The sequence below is a fragment of the Tursiops truncatus genome, chromosome 14 (assembly GCF_011762595.2).
Source record: "Tursiops truncatus isolate mTurTru1 chromosome 14, mTurTru1.mat.Y, whole genome shotgun sequence".
Classification (NCBI taxonomy): Eukaryota; Metazoa; Chordata; class Mammalia; order Artiodactyla; family Delphinidae; genus Tursiops; species Tursiops truncatus.
This window is the reverse complement of record NC_047047.1, coordinates 59,909,596-59,932,784: the sequence shown is the minus strand read 5'-3', so window position 1 is coordinate 59,932,784 and position 23,189 is coordinate 59,909,596. Positions and strand designations below refer to the sequence as shown.

The following is a 23,189-nucleotide window of genomic DNA, read 5'->3' as shown; positions in this document are numbered from 1 at the left end:
AAACTTTATTTATAAAACAGAGAGGGTTGATTTGGCCCTCAGGCAGTAATTTGCTTTGCCAATCCCTGGGCTAAATCATCTTAGCAAACGTGAAATTTTAAAATTCCAAGTTGAAAAGAAGGCACAACAACAACAAAAAGCCAGGTCCTTATTATTTTAAAAAGCACCAAATTCAGATAGTTGTGCCAAAACAATTCCTTCCAGGCTTATTGCTAGCATAAATTAGAACAACTTCAGAATAACCTAATAGTAGCTGTCTAAACAAAAATAAATTTCTCTTACCTTAAAGTCAGCTTTGGTCAAGATTAAATGAAAAAATATTACTGGGGCATTTTTGCATGTAAAAGAGAAACAAAATAGATTGACTATTAGTCAGAACATGAGCTACATGAGTCATAAAGACAGATGGAGCAATGCATCTGTGAAAGAAAATTATATACAAGAAAGAGCATCTATCATTCAAGCCCTAGCTCCTCCTCATCCTGAAGCAGTTCTCTCTCCAACCCCCAAAAGCAATAAATTAGGATAATATGATTCTTTTTTACAGTGGAGTCACTGACTGCTAATACCCCAGAAGTTTTCAGAATAAACTTCAGGTTAGATTGAAGGAATTATACATTTCTGCTGGTGGTGAGAGCAACACACTAGAACTCTCTCTTGAAAGTTCAATGTGATATGGACAACAGAAAAGATACTATACATTCCCATCTTTTCAATCCTAGACTTCGAATAAGAAGTCTTACACATGACTTTAATTTACAAACATTGGATTCTAAAGGAGGAAGTACGTCTATTTTCATCCTTATAAGCTTACTAAGTAAGGTATGATGTTAGGCAGGTAAATACTAATGTCTTTACAACTTCAGATAACTCCAGATGACAACCACTACTAAATTGCTTTAATTTTTTAAATTACTAATTTAAAGATAACTGATGCACTTCAACTTGTTCTTCTACTCATGTGAGCTGCCACTGGAATTCAGTGACCTGTGAATCTATTTGATATAAACAGAAGACTAGCCAAGAAAAGAAATCTCTGACAGAAGAATAATCATTCAAATACCACAAATCCTCTGGGATTCCATCTCCTTTATAGTGAAGTTTCAATTTAACAAACATGCATTAAGTGAAAAATTAGGTGAGGTGCTGGGGAAACAATGTGAATGAGCCTTTGGGAAGGCTGCACTTTTTTCTAAGGAGAGATTTAAGCAAATGATTACAGTAGAATATAGTATTAGGACATAAGAAGTATGTGCACCCTCATAAATAAATAGGAAAAACAACTCAAATGTGATATAATAGGCAACACACAAAAGAATACAAACAGTCAATAGATCAAAACCTTATTTGCCTATCAGATCAGTATATATGAGAAGATTAATAATATGCATCGTAAGTTGGAGGTTTGGAGAAATGGCCACTTATGCTGTTACTGGGTAACGTTTATGCAGGACAATTTGAAAAGACTGTTGTTTAAAACCGCATATTCTTTGACCTAAAAATTCCACTGGTTTTGATTTTTTGTCTGAGCAGAGGGTCGGTGCCCCTAACCCCTGATTAGTTCAAGGGTCAACTGTATTGCAGAAAAGGATATCCTTGAGTGTTGTAATTCACTTTTTCTTTCTGAATAAAGACAATATAAGTAGTTTGTTCCTATTAAAAAATAAATAAACATTTAAAAATAAAAACATATCCACCTATTCCTCTAAACAAAAAATAAAATAAACTTAAAAAAAAATTCCACTGGTTTTGGTGAATGAGTAGACTAGTTTCACTGACAAAAGAAATATATTGGAATAAATTCACCTTCAGGAAAATGGTAACATTAGTCTGATAAGATAAATTTCGATGCCCGTTAGATATTCAGGGAGAAATGTTTAGTAAACAGTTGGACATGTAATAACTAGCATTTACTCAGGATATATGCTAGTCTTACATACATTATTTCATTTAATTCCTCCAAAATTCAAAGGGGTATGTACCCAGTGGCAGGATCATGATTCAAACACAGCTCTTAACCCAAAGTTCTTAATCACTGTGCAATTCAGCCTCAATACATTTGGCACCTGGCAGAAATACAGATTTGCAAAAAGAAAAAGAAATCTTTTCTTAACTATTTATTCATCAGGAACTTATTGAGTACCTAATGTGGGACCTGGGTATACCATGAAAATAAAGTTACATTTTCTATCCTTAGGGAACCTAACAGAGACAGACATGAAAACAAAAAATTGCAATATGATATGACAGTACTAACAGAAATAGTTAAGAGGAATAATATTAACCCCAGAAGGAGAGAGTTGTCAATTCTGCAGTGGAGGAAGAGTCATCTAGAAAAGTTCTAAGAAAGGAAGACAACGCTTGACCATGATTTTGAAGAATAAGTTTAAAAAAAAAAAAAAAAACCTCCCATGGGCTTCCCTGGTGGCGCAGTGGTTGAGAGTCCGCCTGCCAATGCAGGGGACACGGGTTCGTGTCCCGGTCCGGGAAGATGCCGCATGCCGCGGAGTGGCTGGGCCCGTGAGCCATGGCTGCTGAGCCTGCGCGTCCAGAGCCTGTGCTCCGCAGCGGGAGAGGCCACAACAGTGAGAGGCCCGCGTAGAGCAAAAAAAAAAAAAAAAAAAAAACAAAAAACCTCCCAAGTGGACAGTGGAAGCAGGAAAGGAGAAGGAGGGCTGCTCTAGGAAAAGGCAGGAGCATAAATAGAAGCATCACAGCCCAAAACAGCATAGTCAGTTCAAAGAAGTGCATGTGGGTCATCAAACCCATTAACAGACAGTGCCCTTCAGTCATTCCAGTCTCTACTCCCCACCCGTTTCTCTAGATTTTGAACAGGATAAAGGAGATAGAAAGTTTTTCAATCTGTTGAGTCTCATTTGCCAAGAAGATCCACTCTTCCAACCTGTCCTTCAAACAGAGAATTGGAGAGGGAAAGAACAGCCTGCCCTGCCAATCAGGAGGGGCAGTGACACAGTGGCCACCCCTTCGAAAACAGCTCCCCACAGCACTGCTAATAACCTTACCAAGTCTTTCGTTTTCTCTGTGGCATTTATTACTACCTGAAGTTACGTTGTCTATTCATTCTTTTCTTTGTTTAGTGCCTGCATCCCTCATTAGAATGTAAGCTCCAAGAGGCCCGGGGCCTTGCCTATTTTATTCACCACTGTATCTTCAGTGTCTGGCACAAGAAAGACACTCTGCAAGTATTTAATGAATAGCTTTATCTTGTCCAACATATAACAGATTACTTTAAAAATCAAAACAAATCAACATTTCACTTTTATAATACTCAGTATTTTAATATTTATAAATAGCATCCCTATGCCCCCTAAATTTTTTTCTCACTGCAGCAAATGTTTCAAACAAAGTATGTCTCCAAAATGAACACCTAAAGAGTTTAACTCTGTTCTATTCACATGCAGATATTTCATTATAGTATCTCTGGACCTAAGAGAAGAAGCTAGCAATGATGGATAAAGTGTGATACCAACTACAAATTGATGTTTTGTTTCAAAGAAATATGCTAAGGAAAAATGGCAGGAAGCTATTCCATGCTTAAGGAAAAAGTACAAGTCCTGCTAATAAAACATATCTAAAGTAGAAAGAAAAAAGTGACCAGTGTTATTAGAAAACAGGTAAGGCACGATACCACCAATTCTTAGAAATTAGTATCACTGATGATAGCTAACTCATAGAGATCAGGCCTTGCCAAAACTGTATATTATACAAAAGGTCTGGAAAGGAAGTTATCTTGGAATCTGTTTAGCCAACTGGCCATTTCACTTTAAGGTTCTTTTGAGCCACCAACCACTATTTTCAGAATCATAGGTTTCAGGCTCCTTGTGTCACAAATGGAATGGTCTTTTGCCATCATTTCAGGCGTCAGAAAGAAGGAGGGAACTAGTACTACAAGTTTAGCCGTGCCATTACTAGCCTGATTAAAGGTTTTGACACAAATAGCAGATCAGAACTCAAGAAGCAACTTCACAAGTCCAAATATTGTGAAAAGAAATTTTACTGTTCCTATGAATCTATTGCAAGACTAATAAAGGTTCAAATAAGACCTAAATGTTGCCCTGTCAAATTCATTTCTCAATATAAATGCCATGTAAAATTACACAACGAATCCACTCTAACCCTTTTTATATGCGAGCTAGAAAAAGAAGCCCTTAAATGTCTCTAGGGATACATTTATTTTCCTCAGCCAAGTGTTAACATGAATAAATGGAGGATTTACATGTAACCCCTAAAAGCAGATAGGCAGAAATTACCAACCATGCTATGACTTTTTAACTAAGCATTTTATTTAATCACACTTGCATAATAGGGCAATTTAAAGGGTACAATTTTTTTAAAATCTGAGAAACAAAAATTGTCCCTAATATTTTAAAGCAAACTTTCCAGGACTGTATATTCAAACAAATGTTTTAGTTTTTGCATGTTTTGGTGGGGTTTTTTTTGTTTGGTGGGTGCTGTTTTTTTCATTGTTGTCACTAGAAGTGACTAAACACTTTTCAACCAATACTACCATTTCTAAAAAATATTTTGTTCCACATATCTGGCAACTTTTGCAAAGTCAGTTTATAAACTGTCTTTTCTATGTACAAATGACATTACACTAAGAAAATGTGCATTTACTCATAGGCCAAAAACAGCATAATGAATGAGCTAAATGGTAAGATTCTTTTTGTTTGTATTAACTCTCATTGGTGGCTCAGCACCCCAGAACTGCACTCTCTTTCCTCAATTCCATCAGTCTGATTAATGAGATCTATTTCTCTGATAAGTATTCTTTAGAAAAAAGTGAATCAAGACTTAGTCAAAGAGAGAACTTTTATAATTGCAAACCATATAACAGCCAGTCTGTGATGATCTGCATTACCATGTTATCAATATTATGAATTTAAAAAGTATACTCCCTTTAGAAAAATGAATCCCTTTGCCCATCCAGAGCTCTCCCGGGTCTATCTGGGGTCTGCTAACAGATTGGGGTCGACAACTGCACTACAACCTTCAGAAAGGCCTTTGGATTGGAACTGAGTCCCAGGATGTGCCCTGGGAGGAGTTGTTCAGCAGGTTTCAAAGCCTCTGTCAGGCCCCTCCACCTCTGAAAGATAAAGTTTTTACTGCCCTGAAGTCCTATAAGGCTTAAGATGGAGATTTCGAAGTCCCTGGTCTTAGCATTTGGACAGACCTGTTGTTAGCTCTTGGTAGTAGTGTGTGATATTGCATTTGGGCAGAGACAAGTTCTCAGCCCAGGCCCCAATTCTCTATGGGCAACATTCTGTTTTGAGCACTTGAATATGTGGTTTACAAAATTAAAATCCCAGTGTTCTTACCAAAAAAAAAAAGGGTTTCTCTCCTTTTATTTTACTCTAAAAATAAAACCAACAGTTCTTCACATACAAACAAGATAAAGGTGACAAGGTACAAGGTCTCAACTGATCAAATAATGAAATGGCCATAAGACCAATAAGGAAATGCATCTCAAATACTTAACAGTTAATGTTTATAATGAAATTTAATCAAGTGAAGTTAATAGGACACCTTAAGAAAAATGAAAAGCAGAAAACAAAAAACTTCATACCAAGAGTCAAAGATTCAAATATCCTAAAGTTGTTTTCACCAGTCAGTTATATTCTAGTCTGCCAAATACTAGGCCAAATGGCCGATGTCATGTAACTGCCTCTAACATCCTCACATTCCAACTAAACTCACAAATCAGGAAATGGTTTACAAGTCAACCTATGCTTTTAGGCTCAGCACAGTTCAGCTCCCTCTAAAAGCACCCCTTTTTTTCCCACTATACAACTCACAAGAGATAAGCAAAAACAAGAAAGCAATACCATTCATTTGCCCACCAGCGGAACATAAAGCACCCCTATTAACACTCCCATGTATTGTAATGGTCACCTGCTAAAGCTTCTTTTCTTTCAAACATTCTCCTTTATTCCCCCTCTTCCTTCCACTTACCTCCCTCCTAAATATTTCAGCATTGAATTATCCAGATAACCATTATACCCTCACCAAGAAAACACCTTTCTGAAGGAGCAGAGCACAGTGGCATTCTTGAACAGAATCCCTTTAGCTCTCTGGTGAGAAGCACCCCTACTCCTGTATGCACGGGCCCTGCCTGCCTCTGCTGGCCTGGAGCACTGGAATGACCACTGAAGCTCTTTCCAGTGTGTGACGCTACATGCAAAACATCACTTACTGTGCCGGGCAGGTGACTTCTCTCGTTCTTCCCATTCTGAGAGCTGCTGTTCTTGAGCTTCTTTTTCTTTTTGGCTGTTTCTTTGTGCTCTTTCTGTTTGTTCTGCACTTCAATGAGAACCGAAATAAAGCTGTTCTTCACTTCCTTTTCAAACTCCAGTTCATCTCGCAGGGCCAGCTGCTGCACCAGCTCTTCAGAGTACTCCTTGATGGCCGTCTCAATTTCTTCCAGCAGTTCATTTAATTCAGATACGGACAGCCTTTTCACTCCTATGACCAAAAAGCAAAGCACAGCAGACACTAAGACCAAAATGTTTCAAGGCAGCACAACAAGGTGTTTAATGCCAAAGAGCAAAAAATCATATTCTAAGTAATTAAATTGTTCATGATCTTCTCAGAGTCCTCACACTTCTGGTGGGCAGGTCTGAGTAGAGGTAGGTGGGCAAAGTTACTTCTCAAATGGCTGAGAAGAAAAGTATAACAAAATTTTTTTGTCTAAAAATCAGTAAAGCAATTATACTCCAATAAAGATGTTTAAAAAAAACAATCATTCCATGAATAGTAGTTCAGTCAAGACTTAATAAGCTTGTAAAAGAAGAAGAACAAACACAAAAGTAGAGGAAGGGTACAGAAAATACCTGCTGACAAGAAATCACAAGCAACTTAGCAGGGCTCTGGGACACTTCTGAAGAGAAAAGAAGGTAATTTGAAAGAATTAAGCTAAATACATATTTTTTATTAATTTTCACTGGAGCATAGTTGCACTTTTTTGTTGTTGTTGTTGCACCGCGCAGCATATGGGATCTTAGTTCCCTGACCAGGGATCAAATTCGCAACCCCTGCATTGGAAGGCAGAGTCTTAACCACTGGACCACCAGGGAAGTCCTGGAGTATAGTTGCTTTACAATGTTGCGTTAAGCTAAATATATATTTAAACACATATGCCCCAATGTGTGAGTTTTATTGAGAATTGGGAAGATGAAGGGAAGAATATTCCCTGAAACCCCCTTTCAGTTTTTTCTCAGCACTTCCCTTTATGTGAGAGGACATCATTGAAGTTCTAACCCTCAGTACCTCAGAATATGACTGTATTTGGAGATAAGGTCTTCAAAGAGATAATTAAGTTAAAATGAAACCATTAGGGTGGGCCCTAATCCAACGTGACTCATGCCCTTAAAAATGAGAAGATTAGGACACAGATACACACAGGAAAGTCCATGTGAGGACAGAAGGAAGAGGCCTCAGAAGAAATGAGACCTGCTTAACACCTTGATCTCGGACTTCTAGCCTCCAGAACTATAAGAAACAAATTTCTGTGGTTTAAGTCGCCCAGCCTGTGATACTTTGTTACAGCAGCCCAAGCAGACAAATACAGTATTCAAAGGTGAGTATGACACAGTCCCTGAGCAATGATGAATATATGCGTCGAGTATCACTGGAAGGCAGGGGAAGGGTATATAACCCAGCCTGTGAGAGCCAAAGACTTCTGGAGATGGTCCCACTACACGGCTGAGGTATACAAAAGCACAAAGAGTACTGATGTAAGTCAGGTTTCTTACTCTCTTCATAACTGCTTGTACTAGACCTCTTAAGAGTTTGAATTTCCTGGGAAAGCATTGAAAGCCGATCTGACTGGGTGGGTGTTTCATCATCTTCTGGGTCTGGTGACTCCTGCATCATTTCTTCGATTTCTTCAATCACCTTCCAAAATATACAAACCACTGTTAATTAAATACACATAGGAAAAATGACCCACCTGTAACACGGCACTCATCTGAAGCAACCACAGTAGAAGTACACTAAATTCTCCATTAACCAACAGTGTGCAGGAGTCGGTGTTCTCAATAACAAAAATTGACTGTAAGAGTACACATGGTTTATCAAAAAAAAAATTACAATACACTAAACACAAAAATAAACAAAATAAGATTTAATATGTCCATCAGGATTCAGTAGGCCCTATCAGATCTTGTAATGTCTGAGAAACGATGCTACAAACACACATATAATCTACTTCAGACATGCCAGAACCAGATCATAGTTAAAAGAAAGCAAGCGACAGAAGATTCACCATATACCACACCAAGTGCTCAATCTAAAGCTATTTAACAAAACTGACATAAAATTTAGAAAATACAGCAGTGTAAAAAAATTTATATGAAAAGCAAGAAATTACCTCTATGGTAGCAAAATTTTCCTTTAACAGCAGGAAAAGAATTTCATATATTAATTCAACGGAAAATAAAGGTATATTTAATAATTACTTTAAATGTAGAAGTTTAAAGAGGAAAAAAAAGCTACACGAAAGCAGGAAAATTTCAGAAATATATCTGCTTTTGAAACAATGATCCACTGTCATATGCTGTGTTGCTCAAGTCTTACAGCAGTTTCTTGTCCTGTTTCAAATTCCAGAAGTTGAGAAGGATACAGAACTCAGTGAAAATTGGCTATTTACAATAGCCAAAACATGGAAGCAACCTAAGTGTCCATCAACAGATAATCGGGTAAAGAAGGTGTGGTATATATATACAATGGAATATTACTCAGCCATAAAAAAGAATGAAATAATGCCATTTGCAGTAACATGGATGGACCTAGAGATTATCACAATAAGTGAAGTACATCAGAGAAAGACAAATATTATATGATATCACTCATATGTGGAATCTAAAAAATAGTACAAATGAACTTATTTACAAAACAAACAGACTCACAGACACAGAATACAAACTTATGGTTACCAAAGGGGAAGGGGAGAGGGAGGGATAAATTAGGAGTATGGGACTAACAGATACACACTACCATATATACAAACTAGATAAACAAGGATTTACTGTATAGCACAGGGAACTATATTCAATATATTGTAATCAATTATAGTGGAAAAGAATCTAAAGATACAGATATATACATACATATATAAACAAATCACTTTGCTGTATACCTGAAACTAACACAATATTGTAAATCAACTATACTTCAATAAAAATAATTTTTTTAAAAAATGGACCTAAGAGTTTAAAAAAAACTATTTAAAAAAATACAGCATGAATCATCGAGCCTAACGTATCTAACACTTAGTACTAAGGAAAAACAGGTAAACCTGAGCGAGTGGGGATTATGCTAATTAGTAAGAAGAGTTTCCAAAATAGGCATTTTAAACAGGAAAATGAGACACTGAAACAGGCTACAGAATCTGTTTCTCTCCGTCCTTTTTTTTTTTTTAATTTATTTACTTATTTATGGTTGCGTTGGGTCTTCGTTGCTGTGCGCAGGCTTTCTCTAGTTGTGGAGAGTGGGGGCTACTCTTCGTTGCAGTGTACAGGCTTCTCGTTGCGTTGGCTTCTCTTGTAGAGCACGGGCTCTAGGCACGTGGGCTTCAGTAGTTATGGATCATGGGCTCAGTAGTTGTGGCTCACGGGCTTAGTTGCTCCGTGGCATGTGGGATCTTCCCAGACCAGGGCTCGAATCCATGTCCCCTACATTGGCAGGTGGATTCTTAACCACTGCACCACCAGGGAAGTCCTCTCTCAGTCTTAAAAGCAGAGATAGTTTGTGGTTTTCAGGCAGAGTATGGAGGAGACAATGAACTTTCCCTGGAATATCAGGCTGTACCGCACTCAGCCCTCTAACTTACTATCTTGTTTTTTAAGCACCATGCTCTTTCCAAGCTTCAGACAATCCAACCACAAATATGACTAAGGAGCATCAAAATGACATATTTTTAACATACTCCTCCCAATCTTGCCACAATACCTCTCTTTACCGGCCTTGTCTTTCCAGCCTAAAAATACAGTGTGGTAGAACTCAGTCCCAGTAGCCATGGAACACTTGACTTCACGAAGAACCTCTTGCACCACAGTTTGACAATACAGCAGAAGTGGGAAGAGTATTCAGAAAATGAGAAAGCTGATTCAACTGGTTTTAAATGAATTCAGGGTTGACATTATTAGAGCATTCCACAGGCCTAATGCTCACTTCTTTCCTGGATACACAATAAAGACTTCTGATAAGTGCTAATGATTTCTACATAGGTTTTAGAGAAACTAGATAATTTCTGCACCGATATAGTTTGCCCATGTCTGGTTAAATGTAAAGAAAGAAGAAAATTCACAGGATTTTTTCTGATTCCAGTGTAAGCAATAACCCTCTTTTAAAGTAACCCGCTGTACTGTTTTAACAATGCTTATCTTGGAAAATTGCATATATTGAAAAATCTTCCCAAGTAACATAATCCAACTGCTTCAGATTACATATACTTTCTTCTTTCCTCAGGAGAAAACTGTTAAGCCTGTATTACCAGAAAATACAATAGAAATAAGTAAATTCCAACACCCCATCACTTATGGCCACAATAAGAAATCGTTTTTCAGCCAAGGATCCCTTCCCTTGATGGATGGGATTCTCCTTTGTACCTGGTCTGCCGTGAAGAGGGGCTCGTCGTTAACGCAGGAGACGATGATTGAATGCATATCCAGCTGTTCTCGCAGCTCCTCATCGTCTGAGGTATCAAAGAGCAAGCTGTCACTCGTCTAAAAACAAAAACTACCCACTGTTAAGAGGAGGACATTCTGATCACAACTAAGTCGAAGCATCTGCGTAAAGGAGGCTGCAGAGGGAAGCATCTGCTGAGAGCTTCAAAAGGCAGATATTATTACAGCTGCTGTGTACCAGGCAGTGTGTGAGGTGCTCTGCATAGTCATCTCAAACAGAAATGAGAGGAATGTAGAATAAATATGAAATTAAGGTGCTGTATATATCCCCTCTTGCCCAAACAGACACACACTTAGCTATTTATTCCAAGGGGAAGAGTGTCTAGGAAGTACAAAAATATATGGTGTTCGATAGCAATTTATAGGGAATTATAGCAAATGGGGGCGGCGGGAGACAGGGCCAAATCTTATTTAATTAATGATCTAATAGGAAGATTAGTATATGTAAAAATTCCACAGAAAACATAGAAGTTAGTTTGCAAGTAACTAACTTTAACAGAGTAAAAGATAAGTAATCAACTCCCTGGCAGGTGGGAACTGTCCACGCGGATCATACTGAGCCCTTCCAGTTGAAAATCTATCTCTTCTTCCAAAAAAGAGTATTTCTAGGTTCCAAAAATATCTTTAAACCAAACTATGCTGGAGATTTTCTCTTTGCCTTACTACCGTTTCTCTCCCCAATCGTGCCCCCAGAGACTGACCTTTATGGGCTACATCAAAGGATGCCCTTGGCTTCTGGCTTCCAGGTGGATTAACACACTGGTAGACACTAGCAGGAGACTGGAAGGCAGGAGGGGAAGGGCTGGGCATTTATTCTGCTGTCTGCCTCCCTACCAGATTCCAAAGGCTGCAGCTCCTGTCAAGCTGACCTCTCCCCCATCGCTACTCTCCCCAGGTTCTGGTAACTTCTCCCTCTCCTTACCTCTCTTCATGCCTAAGGGTGCTAAAGGGCTGCTTGCTGTTGCCACCACCAGGGTATTGCACCATGTCTACCTCATATGGTGTCTCTTAACCTGCCCACATGAATATCAACAGCCCCTATAATAATGACCTCACCTTTACTAACTATAAAGGCCTGACCTAGAAAACCCAGCAGATTAAAATGGACAAGTGATCATCTATCCATCATGACATGACCATTCAGACGATGAAAAGAACAAATTAGAACTCTGTTCATCAGAAGGAGTGGCACACTGAGTTCCCAAAGAACAAATGGGCAACTAGGAACTACGTAAGAAGCAACCGTGTAGTTCTAGCAGAGAGTACATAATTTAAAAAATATATATTTTACCTGGGAAAATTATTTACCAGTACAGAGGATATATATAAAAATTGAAGATACAGTTGGATGGATGTAGGTCCCTACTGCCTCCCTAGCTCCTCACAGGTCTGAAGTTTAATGGTGAATACACCCCACAGAATAAGAAACCTGCAGGTGAGAAGTGCAAAGAAAAACACTGACGTGCTGCCTTTCATAACATTAGGCTGCGGGAGGAGCCACATCAGCACTCCCGCTCTATCTGCTACCACATACTGCAATGCCATGCTGCACCACGGGGATGACACGCCCCCACATTTGATTTCTCACTGCACCATCAGGCTAGGAAAGGCCTGGACATGGCCTTCAACATATGAAATTTCAAAAAGCTGTGTGGGGGAAGGAAAAAAACCCTAAAAGCTTCCAGAGAGAAAAAACCATCACATTAAAAGGATCAGAAACCAACGCGTCATTTGAATTCTCAACAGAGAATTAAATCAATGCAATTTCCATGTTTCAATAAATTCCACCCTAGAACCCTATATCCAGCTAAACTAACAATTCGGTAGGGGGTTAGAATAAAGAGATTTTCAGACATTCAATTTCTCAAAGAATGTACCTCTCAGGTACCCTTTCTCAGAAAACCACGCAGAGTATGTTCCATTAAAACCAGGAGGAAAACCAAAAAAGGAAGCAGACATAGGATCTAACACAAGAAAGAGGTGAAGGGAATTCTTATAATGACAGTGAAGTCAAGATCCCAGAATGATGACTGTGGAGCTAAACTAGAGAGTAGCCAGTTCAGATTAGAATTGTTACTGCAGAAGGAATTAAGAAAAGCATGAAAGAAAAAGAGAAAGAAAGCCTGACAGATTACCTAGTGTGTTTCACTTACTAAAATGACTTTTATGGCTCTGTTGAGGTTGAATTAGTGAGCTAATGATAACCTAAATCAACCACAAAAAGGCAATTATTACTACCTTAAGAAAAACAAAAAAACAAAAAAAAAGAGGACACGCAATCATAAAATGTACTTAAATGTGAACATTTATATAGTCAATATAGAGCTTCCCTGGTGGTTCAGTGGTTAAGAATCCACCTGCCAATGCAGGGTACACGGGTTCAAGCCCTGGTCCAGGAAGATCCCACATGCTGCGGAGCAACTAAGCCCGTGAGCCACAACTACTGAGCCCCTGTGCCACAACCACTGAAGCCCGTGTGCCTAGAGCCCATGCTCCACAATAAAGAGAAGCCACTGCAACAAGAAGCCCGCACACCGCAATGAAGAGTAGCACCCACTCGCCGCCAACTAGAGAAAGCCCGCGTGCAGCAACAAAGACCCAATGCAGCCAAAAATAAATTAATTTTTAAAAGAAAGGTCAATATGAATGATGAAGGTTAATATAACCAAAAATTTTGACATAATTATATTGGGAAGATGAGGGAAGCAAAAGTTTTTGTGAGGGTTGTGGTTGGAGGGCTAGAGGGAAGACTTTGAAGTGCTAAACCCTCATCCTCTGGGTAGAAAGTAAATGAATAAAGTCTAAAGTTGAATAAAATCAAGTAAAATGATAGGAGAATGTTATCTGCTGGATGAAAAGTTGAAGTAGTTGAAAGCGGTTGCCTCTGGTAAATGGAAGTCAAGCATTATGAGGTAAGTAGGGCAGAGGCTGCTTTTTCATGTTGTCCTATAGCTTTAGTTCACTTTTTTAAACTAGACAGTTATCCTGTTAATAAGAAAGGAGAAAGGTCAAGAGATGTGGCTCTTGATGAGAGAGGATGTTTGATTTCAAGATAGTAGAAGTGGAGATGAAAAGTGCCACACGAGGGTGTACGATGATGTAGACTACCTAACAATTACATTCACTGATCCTAAAACTTCAACACCCTCCCCCAAAATCACAACTCTATGTTGTGACTTGAGGACCATAGTTTTGTCTTATTTTTCCCCCTTATAGCAAGTGAAAGTTTTAATTTTAAAATTACTCCTAAGGAAGCCATTATTATCTTCTGTTTCTACTCTTAAAGATAAAAAGGTGCATTAAACAAAGTCCCTGTCCCTGAAGAAATCCTCATGATAGAAGGAAAAACACGGCACAGGAGATGTTCCTAAGGCAAAATGATTCAGAAGCATTCTATCACATAAGCATGACCAAGAATGGCACTGGATTTAGAACAGGTTTACAGCTATTGCCAAAACACATGAGTGATACCAATACGCCATTAGAATAAATTTCCATGACAACAGAAATAATGATCCCAGACCATCTTTCCAGAGAGGGAGCCAAGCCCATTCCCCACAGAGATGGCATATGCTAAGGGCTGGAATCCCTTTCAGGCTTTGAAAACTAACCTTGGCTGTCATGGGTATCATCATTCACGCTCCCATTCGGCATCAATGTGCCCCTTTGCCAAGCATTCCCATCACTCCTTCCTATGCCAGGTTTAGATACAGAGCCATGGTTCTGTTTCCCTCTATAAAACTGAAGCTGCCTCAAATGGAAAAAATGTGCCCATGTAAGAACTTGGAATGTACCAGTTGCCTTCCTCTAGAAAAGACCCATCAAATTTAGAAGTGTGCCATCTTAAACAGCAATGAAAAAAACTTAAAAACAAATCTAGGGAACTATGGTTTCCTGTTTTTCTCATCCTAACCAAAAAGAAACCTCTTCCCCTTTTGTCAAAAATTTCATATAGGGGACTTCCCTGGTGGCACAATGGTTAAGAATCCGCCTGCCAATGCAAGGGACAAGGGTTCGAGCCCTGGTCCAGGAAGATTCCACATGCCGTGGAGCAACTAAGCCCGTGCGCCACAACTACTGAGCCTGCGCTCTAGAGCCTGTGAGCCACAACTACTGAACCCACGTGCTACAACCACTGAAGCCCGTGCTCCTAGAGCCCGTACTCCACAATGAAAGAAGCCACCGCAATGAGAAGCCTGCGCGTCACAACGAAGAGTAGCCCCCACTCGCCTCAACTAGAGAAAGCCTGCGCACAGCAACAAAAACCCAACACTGCCAAAAATAAATAAATAATAAAATAAATTTAAAAAAATTTCATATAGACACTGTTATACAACTGGAATAATCTAAAGAATGCTTCTGGGGCTTCCCTGGTGGCGCAGTGGTTGAGAGTCCGCCTGCCGATGCAGGGGACACACGTTTGTGCCCCGGTCCGGGAAGATCCCACATGTCGTGTAGCGGCTGGGCCCGTGAGCCATGGCTGCTGAGCCTGCGCGTCCGGAGCTTGTGCTCCGCAACGGGAGAGGCCACAACAGTGAGAGGCCCGCGTACCACAAAAAAAACACCAAAAAACACAAAAAACATTAATTATATGCTACCTAATAACATGGTTGCTTCTTATGTCATACCTTGTTCTTCAGGAACTTAATGTGTGCTATTCATTCCTGAGGACTAGACTTCTCATCTCAGTTGTATTCATCACCTGGGTAGTCATGTCAAGACAGACAGATGTTAGATGATCACTTGTCCATTTTAACTTGCTGAGTTTTCCAGGTAAGGGTTTCACAACCAGTACTAGTACTAAACTCCACATCATTACTAATCACTACCCTTGGCTATGCCATTGCTCTAGCATTGAAAACAGTCAAAAGGCAGATAAAGGGAGTGACGTCCCCAGAGGTAACCAAATAACAATATTCATTGAAACTGGATTAGAGTGTTCCATTCATGCTACTAATGTACTTCCCTTTGAAACTATGAAAAGATCTCTTCTCTACTATTTTTTAATATGTCAAACAAAAAAGTACTCATTGACTGGCTATTGTGGATTCAATACTATGTTAAATAATATAGAAAACATTTTTAAAACACTTTCCACCATGGTGTCTGAACTTATATAGCCTCACTGATGAGATTATTCATTTGTTCACTCAACAAACATCTGTCTTAGTAATCAGTATGTGCCAGGCACAGTGGTGGTTACTGAAAGACAAATACAAAGATACCTACCAGGAGGTTACAATCTAATGACAGACCCAGATATATAATAAGAGAACACAATAATGATTTGAGACACGGACAAAGCACCGTGAGGACCAGCTTGCAGGAGACTAGGGGGCTAAATTCTGTGGGACAGATAAGTCCTTTACGATTTTCACACCCCAACAAGCGTAACCGATTCCCACAGAGAGGAGTGCATTTTCCTTCCGTGCTAGGATTGAGGCCATGGCAAAATGACCATCTGTCAGAGACACTGTAGATGGGAATTCCCCCCAAATGAGAGACTGGATTAAGTGTCCTTTAAAGTCCCTTCCAACTCTAAAATTATATAATTCCATGAGATCAGCAAAGGCTAAAACAGTAATAGGAAGCTTCAGAGAGGAAGGGAAACTTGAACTAAGCCCAGAATGATAGCTAAGATGCAAATAAACAGAAGACAGATCATAAAATATTTTGTTTTATTCCTTTCCCTAAATGTATGTCAGGTCAGCCTGCAAAACAGCTTAAGGGGATTAATAATTGGAACAAATAATAAATCCTATATCTACTAGAATACAAAGAAATATAGTCAGAATTATATATTTTATGAGAAAATAGTAGGGAGCAAGCTTTTCTGAATCACATTTTTAAGAAAATCATTTCAGAAAATGATTTAAAATACTCACAGCCCTACTGCATTATATTCCCAGTAATTGCACAAATACACTTAATGAAATACAGAGCATGCTAAAAGACCTGGCATGAGCTTACACTGCTATTTGATGAAGAATTTAAAGAGTCAGGCCCTGAAACTTCCATTTGGCCTCGTTTGTCATCAGTTTTAAACCACACTGTGATTTTCCACTTAAAGCAATTCTCTTCGTTTTTCTGTCCGCCTTGTTGTCCTATCACCTGTGCTCACACTTCTTACTCAAGGTGTCTTCACTTTCAGTTCCAAGACGTATATAGCAGCCTCCAACAGTTAGCCAAGAACACATTAAAAAGCCAAGAACTGAAATCTTTTAAAGGTTCCCCAATGTTCACAGAGAAACACAATCTTCAGACGATATGTCACATCTAGCAAGTCATTAAATTCTTCAGAAAGTTAACTCTCTGTAAATATTCCAGTACCCTCTATATATTAAATCAAAGGCTAGGGTTCTTACTGACTGTTCTCAGCACATCAAAATTGTTATTTAAGCTGGAAAAAAAATGCTGATCGTTGCTGTTCATACACAGGTGATGAAAATTTACCTAAACATAAAAAAGTTGAGTGTGTGCTGGGGAAGAATGGAGGGAAGTGCTAGCAAGCCGACAGTAGCAGAAAAGAGATGGCAAAAGAAGGCCACTCCAATTGCCATAAGCTTGGAAATAAGAAGCAACTCAACCAATTGTGGTTAAATAGAAATGCTACTTTTTAGTTCCATTATGAGAATCAGTTATTCAGAAACTACTGGTGCAATTCCTAACTTACCCTTTTTTCTGAGAGGTTCAGAGTAAGCAAATGCAAGGTCCTAGTATGGGATGACTTCCAGTCTACAGGCATTACATTTCCGTAATTATCTGTCAGGGCATTCCAAATCCTTAAAAAGAAGAAAACTACAATCAGTGAAACTTAACATTCTGTACGTCATTATTAAACAGATACCTAGTACTACAGTGACAGAGAGAACAAAAAGCATCAGAGCAAAGAAACAGGAGGCTATTGTTTCTCAGAAAAGCATCAACAAAGTAGAGGCTCCAGGGCTTCCCTGGTGGCGCAGTGGTTGAGAGTCCGCCTGCCGATGCAGGGGACACGGGTTCGGGCCCCGGTCCGGGAAGATCCCACATGCCGCGGAGCGGCTGGGCCCGTGAGCCATGGCCGCTGAACCTGCACATCCAGAGCCTGTGCTCCGCAACGAGAGAGGCCGCAACAGTGAGAGGCCCGCGTACCAAAAAAAAAAAAAAAAAAAAAAAAAAAAAGTAGAGGCTCCAGAATAAGACAAAAGAAAAATCCTATCATTGGGCCTGACAAGAAGTCCTGAGGGAAGGTGACAGGACATAGAAAACTCTCACAGAGTCGAGAGCTGACATTTCCAGAAAACTCTCACAAAGTCGAGAGCTGACATTTCCACTGTATCGTGTGCCAGGCTCTAAGTAAGCAATTTACATACATTAACTCATTTAATCCTCAAAAACAGTATTATGAAGAACAGTTATTATCCCCATTTGACAGACAGAAACTAAAGCACAGGAAGGTTAAATAATGTTTCTCAAGCCAAAAGAGGTAGTAAATACACTGTGCTTTATATTTATTTTTCTCTTGTAACTTCGGAACATATAGACTATTTCATAGAATGAATAATCTCTCTCTAACCAAAGAGAAAGAATTTTCTGGAGAAAGAATTCAGTCTCAATGTGAGACTAGGGTTTAATATCTAATTTATAATAGGCTAAGACTAAGATAAGATGAAAAGGGAAAGAAAGGGAGTTCACAATAAAATGCAGATTATACCCAGTGCAGTTACCCTTCCTTATTATCAAACAGCATTTTGGGGAGGCAACAGGGTAAAATGAAAAGGGTACTGGACTAAATTCAGAAAACAGACTTGTCTACATTCATCCTCAATGTGTCTTTGACTGTGTCCCTTAACCTCTGTAGGTATTAGCTGGACTTTTTAAAATGAGAAGCTTGGACAAGAATAGCAGACATTCCTTCCAGCTCTATTACTCTAAGCATTAATTCAAATGAGTTGTATTGAGAAAAGTCCCAAACCACAATGGAAAAAGGACTGCAAACTCCAATTTCATGACCAAAATTCATTTCAGCCCCAAAATATTAACCAGCATTTTTGTTAAATGACATTATATGAAAAACATGAGTTCAGAAATATAAATGAGATGAAATTTAATTAGGGTAAGTTAAACACTACACATATAAGCTACTTAATGGCCAGAGATACTCACATAGAAGTCATAAAGAAAAAAACAACAAAAAAAAACCACCACCCTAACATTTATAACAGGTATCCAATTGTGAATAAGCCACTAAAAAATTGGGTGGGTCTCTTTTCCAAGCATGTAAGATACTAGGATACAAAAACAAGACCACCAGGGACATAAAAATAAGAATGCAAGCTTTAAAATAGAGAAACAACATACTGATTTAATAAATTGGGATTTGGTGCTAAAGAGAAGAAGCAATGTGACCACAACTGCCAAAAATCCCAAAATGATGTTTGGCTTTGGAATGCACATTAGCCGCAATGAAAATGTGAACCCAAAAAGCTCTAGAAAACTGGCTCATTTACCCAGATAATCTCCCATATGCATGGTTCATTCCTGTCCTCCTCTCTGCAGGAATCATCTCCTCTAATGCCAGTATGCTCAAATTGGAAACAACACTTCTGGATGCTAAACTTGCTGGGTTTCTGGCCCACATCTTCCTGGGTAAAAGATTTGCAAATACTGAATAACTGACCATGTATCTAACCCTGGGTAGGAACTACTAGCATATTCTAGTAGGTGAAAACAGTCCAGAGTTTTTGAGGTTTGTTTTGTCTGCTTGTTTGCTCCTTCTTAAATGAGGCTATAATAAAAGGACAAGTGGAGTGGAAGATTTCATGTAGAACTGACTGTGGGTGAATTTGATCTACCAAGAAAATGAAGCACAATTCACAGTCCTCTATCTTCACCAGGGCCAGAACATTTGTGGTTGGAAGGACATAGGGCCGAGTTAACTGAAAGATCTGTAGAAATCTCCAGTCAAGACATGAACTGCCTTGGTCCTTATCATAAAGTATTACAGCCAGTCATGAACAACTAGCAGGGCAGCTCTTTTCCAAAGGTCAAAGTGCTGCTGACATTGAATCCCACAACAGACCCTTCTGAAGTAAAACTTTAGCAGATAAGCACAATCTGTATTTAACCAAAACTAAAACCGGGACTCAGAAGTGAAATAAAGTGCCCTAAGGCAAGGCACTATCTGGGTGAAAGAATTCTCAGCTGTCTCTAGTCAAAGAAACAGGAATGGACTCTATGAAGCAATGGAGAGCAGATTTATGCAATAGAATGCAATAGAATAGGGACAATGAGAGTGGTCTACAGTGAGAGTGGTGAGCAACCCCAGCTCAGAAAAGAGAGAGAGAGATTCCCAAATCAAGGGACATGCTGTACCACCAACATAACATCTACTATCTACTAAACCATTATCAAGAGTAACAAAACTTTTAAGTTTTATATCAACTGAAGATTTAAGCAAAGGCTAAAATACACTACTTTTCAGACAGTACAGGTGATGCAAAAATAAGGAATCTTATCTGTGTACAAACCGCTAATCTGTTTTGAGAAGTTATTCTTGATAAACCCAAATATATAATAAATATAATTTTAAAATCCAGAGAATGTCCTGAGTCTAGTGATTCCGAGTATATAACTCTATGTATAACACTACCTTCTCTTTGGGAATAGACTGTTTAAAATGTCATCTTTTGCCACTGATTGCATGCATATCTGTGAGTATAATATCCAATCAAAAACTTTTCCTTTTATGCCTGGGCAGAACACTGTACAGAGGCAGCAATGAAAAGATATGGTCTCCAAGCATAGCTGGGCCTGAACCACTGCTATGTTTACAGGCCCCCATTCCCAACCCCCTCTTCCTGATAAATCTTCTGATTCGCAGAGGAAACTGACAAGCCCCTTTCTATGCCCATGAATCCTTCCCTCAAGAATTCTTCCCTGACCTCTCCATCCCTTCAATGCTCTGAAAACCCACCCCTACCCACAACCTCAGTGTTTACTCCATAATTTCACCCTCAGCCTCTCCAGGGCTCCTCTCCCCCTACATTACAATATTGTCAAATTCCCTCACTCTCATCATTCCTTTCTGTATCTTCTGGAGTAAAACTATGGTACATAATTACAGCCCTTATCTAACCAAATTATAACTGGGTTTCTGGGCAGTTAAATAACCTCTGTCCCTCCATTCCCCTAGCTCTCATAAAGCCCTGCGAATTTCCTATCATTGCACTTAGATGATTCTGTAATAATTACCTGTTTATGCATTGGTCTCCCTACCAGACTAGGAGATCCTTGCTATTAATAACCAGAGCTTTTGCCTCTGTGGGAACTCACACTCAATCTGGGCTCTCAGATGGAGCCAATAAATTCCTGTGGCAAAAACGCTGCTGCAACGTCGGTACCTTTGCATGTGCTATATCCCTGAGCTAGAATGCTAGACCTTTTTTCACCTGGCAGGCAAACTCCCACTCACCCATCAGGGTCGTTTTCACACTTCTTTCCCTATGAAGTCCTTCCTGACTCTCCCCCTCTCCCTCTATATTTTGTACATATATCCATTACAGCGTTTGTCACACCCATACAAATGTTTGTTTACAAATCTAGCTCCCACCCTAGACTGCCCTCTGCTTGAGAGGGGTAATGTCCAGTCATCTTGGTATTCCCAGTGAGAAGCAGCCTCTGGCACGTAGCAGGCGCTTAAAAAATGCTGGTTGAATGAATGAATGTCTACACATGTGCCCGAGGAGATACTATCTCTAACTACGGGGCTCTGTACAAGACTCCGCTCCAAACCAAACAGGGATTGGTTTCTAGGAAGGAGAAGGACGTTTAAGGGGTCGTTGGGGGCCAGGGGAGCAGGGGATTTAAATCGCCAGGGGCGCAAAGGCCTAAAGCCCCAAGGAAGGAGATAGGAGAACACGGAGGGGCGGGACCCCGGAGTTGAAGGAGGCGGAAGGAGGGTGCGGGGAGGAGCCTGCGGCCAGAGTCCCGCCGAGGCTGCTGACTGAGGGCCGGCGGGCAGGGCGAGGGGCTGGACGAGGGGCAGAGGAGGCTCCCGCCCGCGACCCGCACTCACTCGTCCCCCTGCAGGAGGCTGCACTCGGTGATGGGCCGCACGGCCGCCCTGGGGGGCTCGGCACCCGGACCGGAGGGACGGAAACACAGGCTCAGCTTTTCCTCCAGGCTGCAGGCCAGCGCTGGGAAACCGTCGCCTCCCCCGCCCGGCCCTGCTTCGGCCTCGGGGCTCGCGTTACAGTTCTCCTGGTCCTGGAGGCTCAGGGCCGGCTCCTGGAACTCATAGAAATCCTGCCAGTCCCCGTCCGCCGCCATCGCCGCCTGGTGCAGTCGCGCGCCCCGCCCCAGCCCGCCCCAGCCCCGCAGTCTGGCCCCGCCCCCGAAGCTCCGCACCGCCCCCGAAGCACCGCACCGCCCGAGGCCCCACCCCCCTACCTCCGGCGGAGTCTTGGACCTGTCCCGGGCCTCGCAGCCCCGGGGTCTTCCCTTCTCCTGAGTCTTCTTTGAGTTGAGAGCTGGTCCCGGTAGAAAGGAAAACTTTAACTGCGTAGAGTCACTTCCTATAGTCTATCATTCAGGAATAGCTTTACTCTAAGATTTCCTTAGTGGGAACCTGGCCTAAATGTAGCTAAAATAAAGGACTTCTTTAAACTTGCACCCGGTGTCACATTACTCCCCAAATCATTTCCCCAAAGTAACCTGGCTCCTTTGGTAACTTTTCAACCAGAAAAACAGCCATTGTCACTTGGAAATGCTTAAATGGTACCAAAATTCATTCCACAAATATTTTATGTCTCCCACGTGTAAAGCACGTGCTAGACCCTCTGCAACATACAAAGATGAACAATTATGTGAGTTAATATTTGCAAAGCACTTGGAACAGTGCCTGACAGTAAGTACCAAATGTGTATGTTTTATAACTAATATATGACTGCTCCCTGCAACGGGCTTACAATGCAGTTAGAGCGATAAAACTGGAAAGCGTTTATACCAAAAAGTATAACTGGGAGTAGAGAGTTACTGTTTAACGTGTATTGAATTTGTTTTGCAAGATGAAGAGCATTGGAGATGGTTACTCAGGAATATAAATGTACTTAATACCACTAAACTGTACACTTAAATATGGTTAAGATGGTAATTTTATGTTATGTGTATTTTACCATCAGAAAAAAAATTAGGGGAAAAGATATAATTCTAAGGGAGTGTGAATATGTAAAGGCAACAAATACCTAGGAGCTGATAGAAGCAGTATCTTTGGACTGCAGTAATCAAATACTTCCTTTAGGAATCAGAACATAGTTGGGTCATAAAAGATGAATTCCTATTCTGAAAAATAAATACGAAGTTAATAATAGAAAATAAGATTTTCCCAGTATGCTCTGTCCATGTCTTGACAACGTGGAAACCTATCCTCAAGAATACACGTTAGGGGCTTCCCTGGTGCCGCAGTGGTTGAGAACCTGCCTGCTAATGCAGGGGACACGGGTT

At 40.2% G+C, this 23,189-nt stretch overlaps 1 protein-coding gene across 16 annotated transcripts in view; it reads right to left on the bottom strand.

The window, feature by feature from the left end:
- Positions 1 to 22,049, bottom strand: part of FEZ2 (fasciculation and elongation protein zeta 2) — an 85,031-nt gene extending 62,982 nt beyond the window's left edge. For 14 of the 16 annotated variants that reach the window (XM_073791685.1, XM_073791686.1, XM_073791679.1 and 11 more), the window contains exons 1-5: positions 21,763 to 22,049; positions 17,380 to 17,488; positions 10,629 to 10,745; positions 7,773 to 7,914; positions 6,215 to 6,483 (exon numbers count right to left, since the gene is read on the bottom strand). In XM_073791685.1, coding sequence (XP_073647786.1) covers positions 6,215 to 6,483; positions 7,773 to 7,914; positions 10,629 to 10,745; positions 17,380 to 17,488; positions 21,763 to 22,016 — 891 coding nt within the window. In that variant the 5' untranslated portion in view covers positions 22,017 to 22,049. The remainder of the gene's footprint in view (positions 1 to 6,214; positions 6,484 to 7,772; positions 7,915 to 10,628; positions 10,746 to 17,379; positions 17,489 to 21,762) is intronic. The other 2 variants (XM_073791689.1, XM_073791688.1) reach the window with 2 other exon arrangements.
- Between the last annotated feature and the right edge of the window lie 1,140 nt (positions 22,050 to 23,189).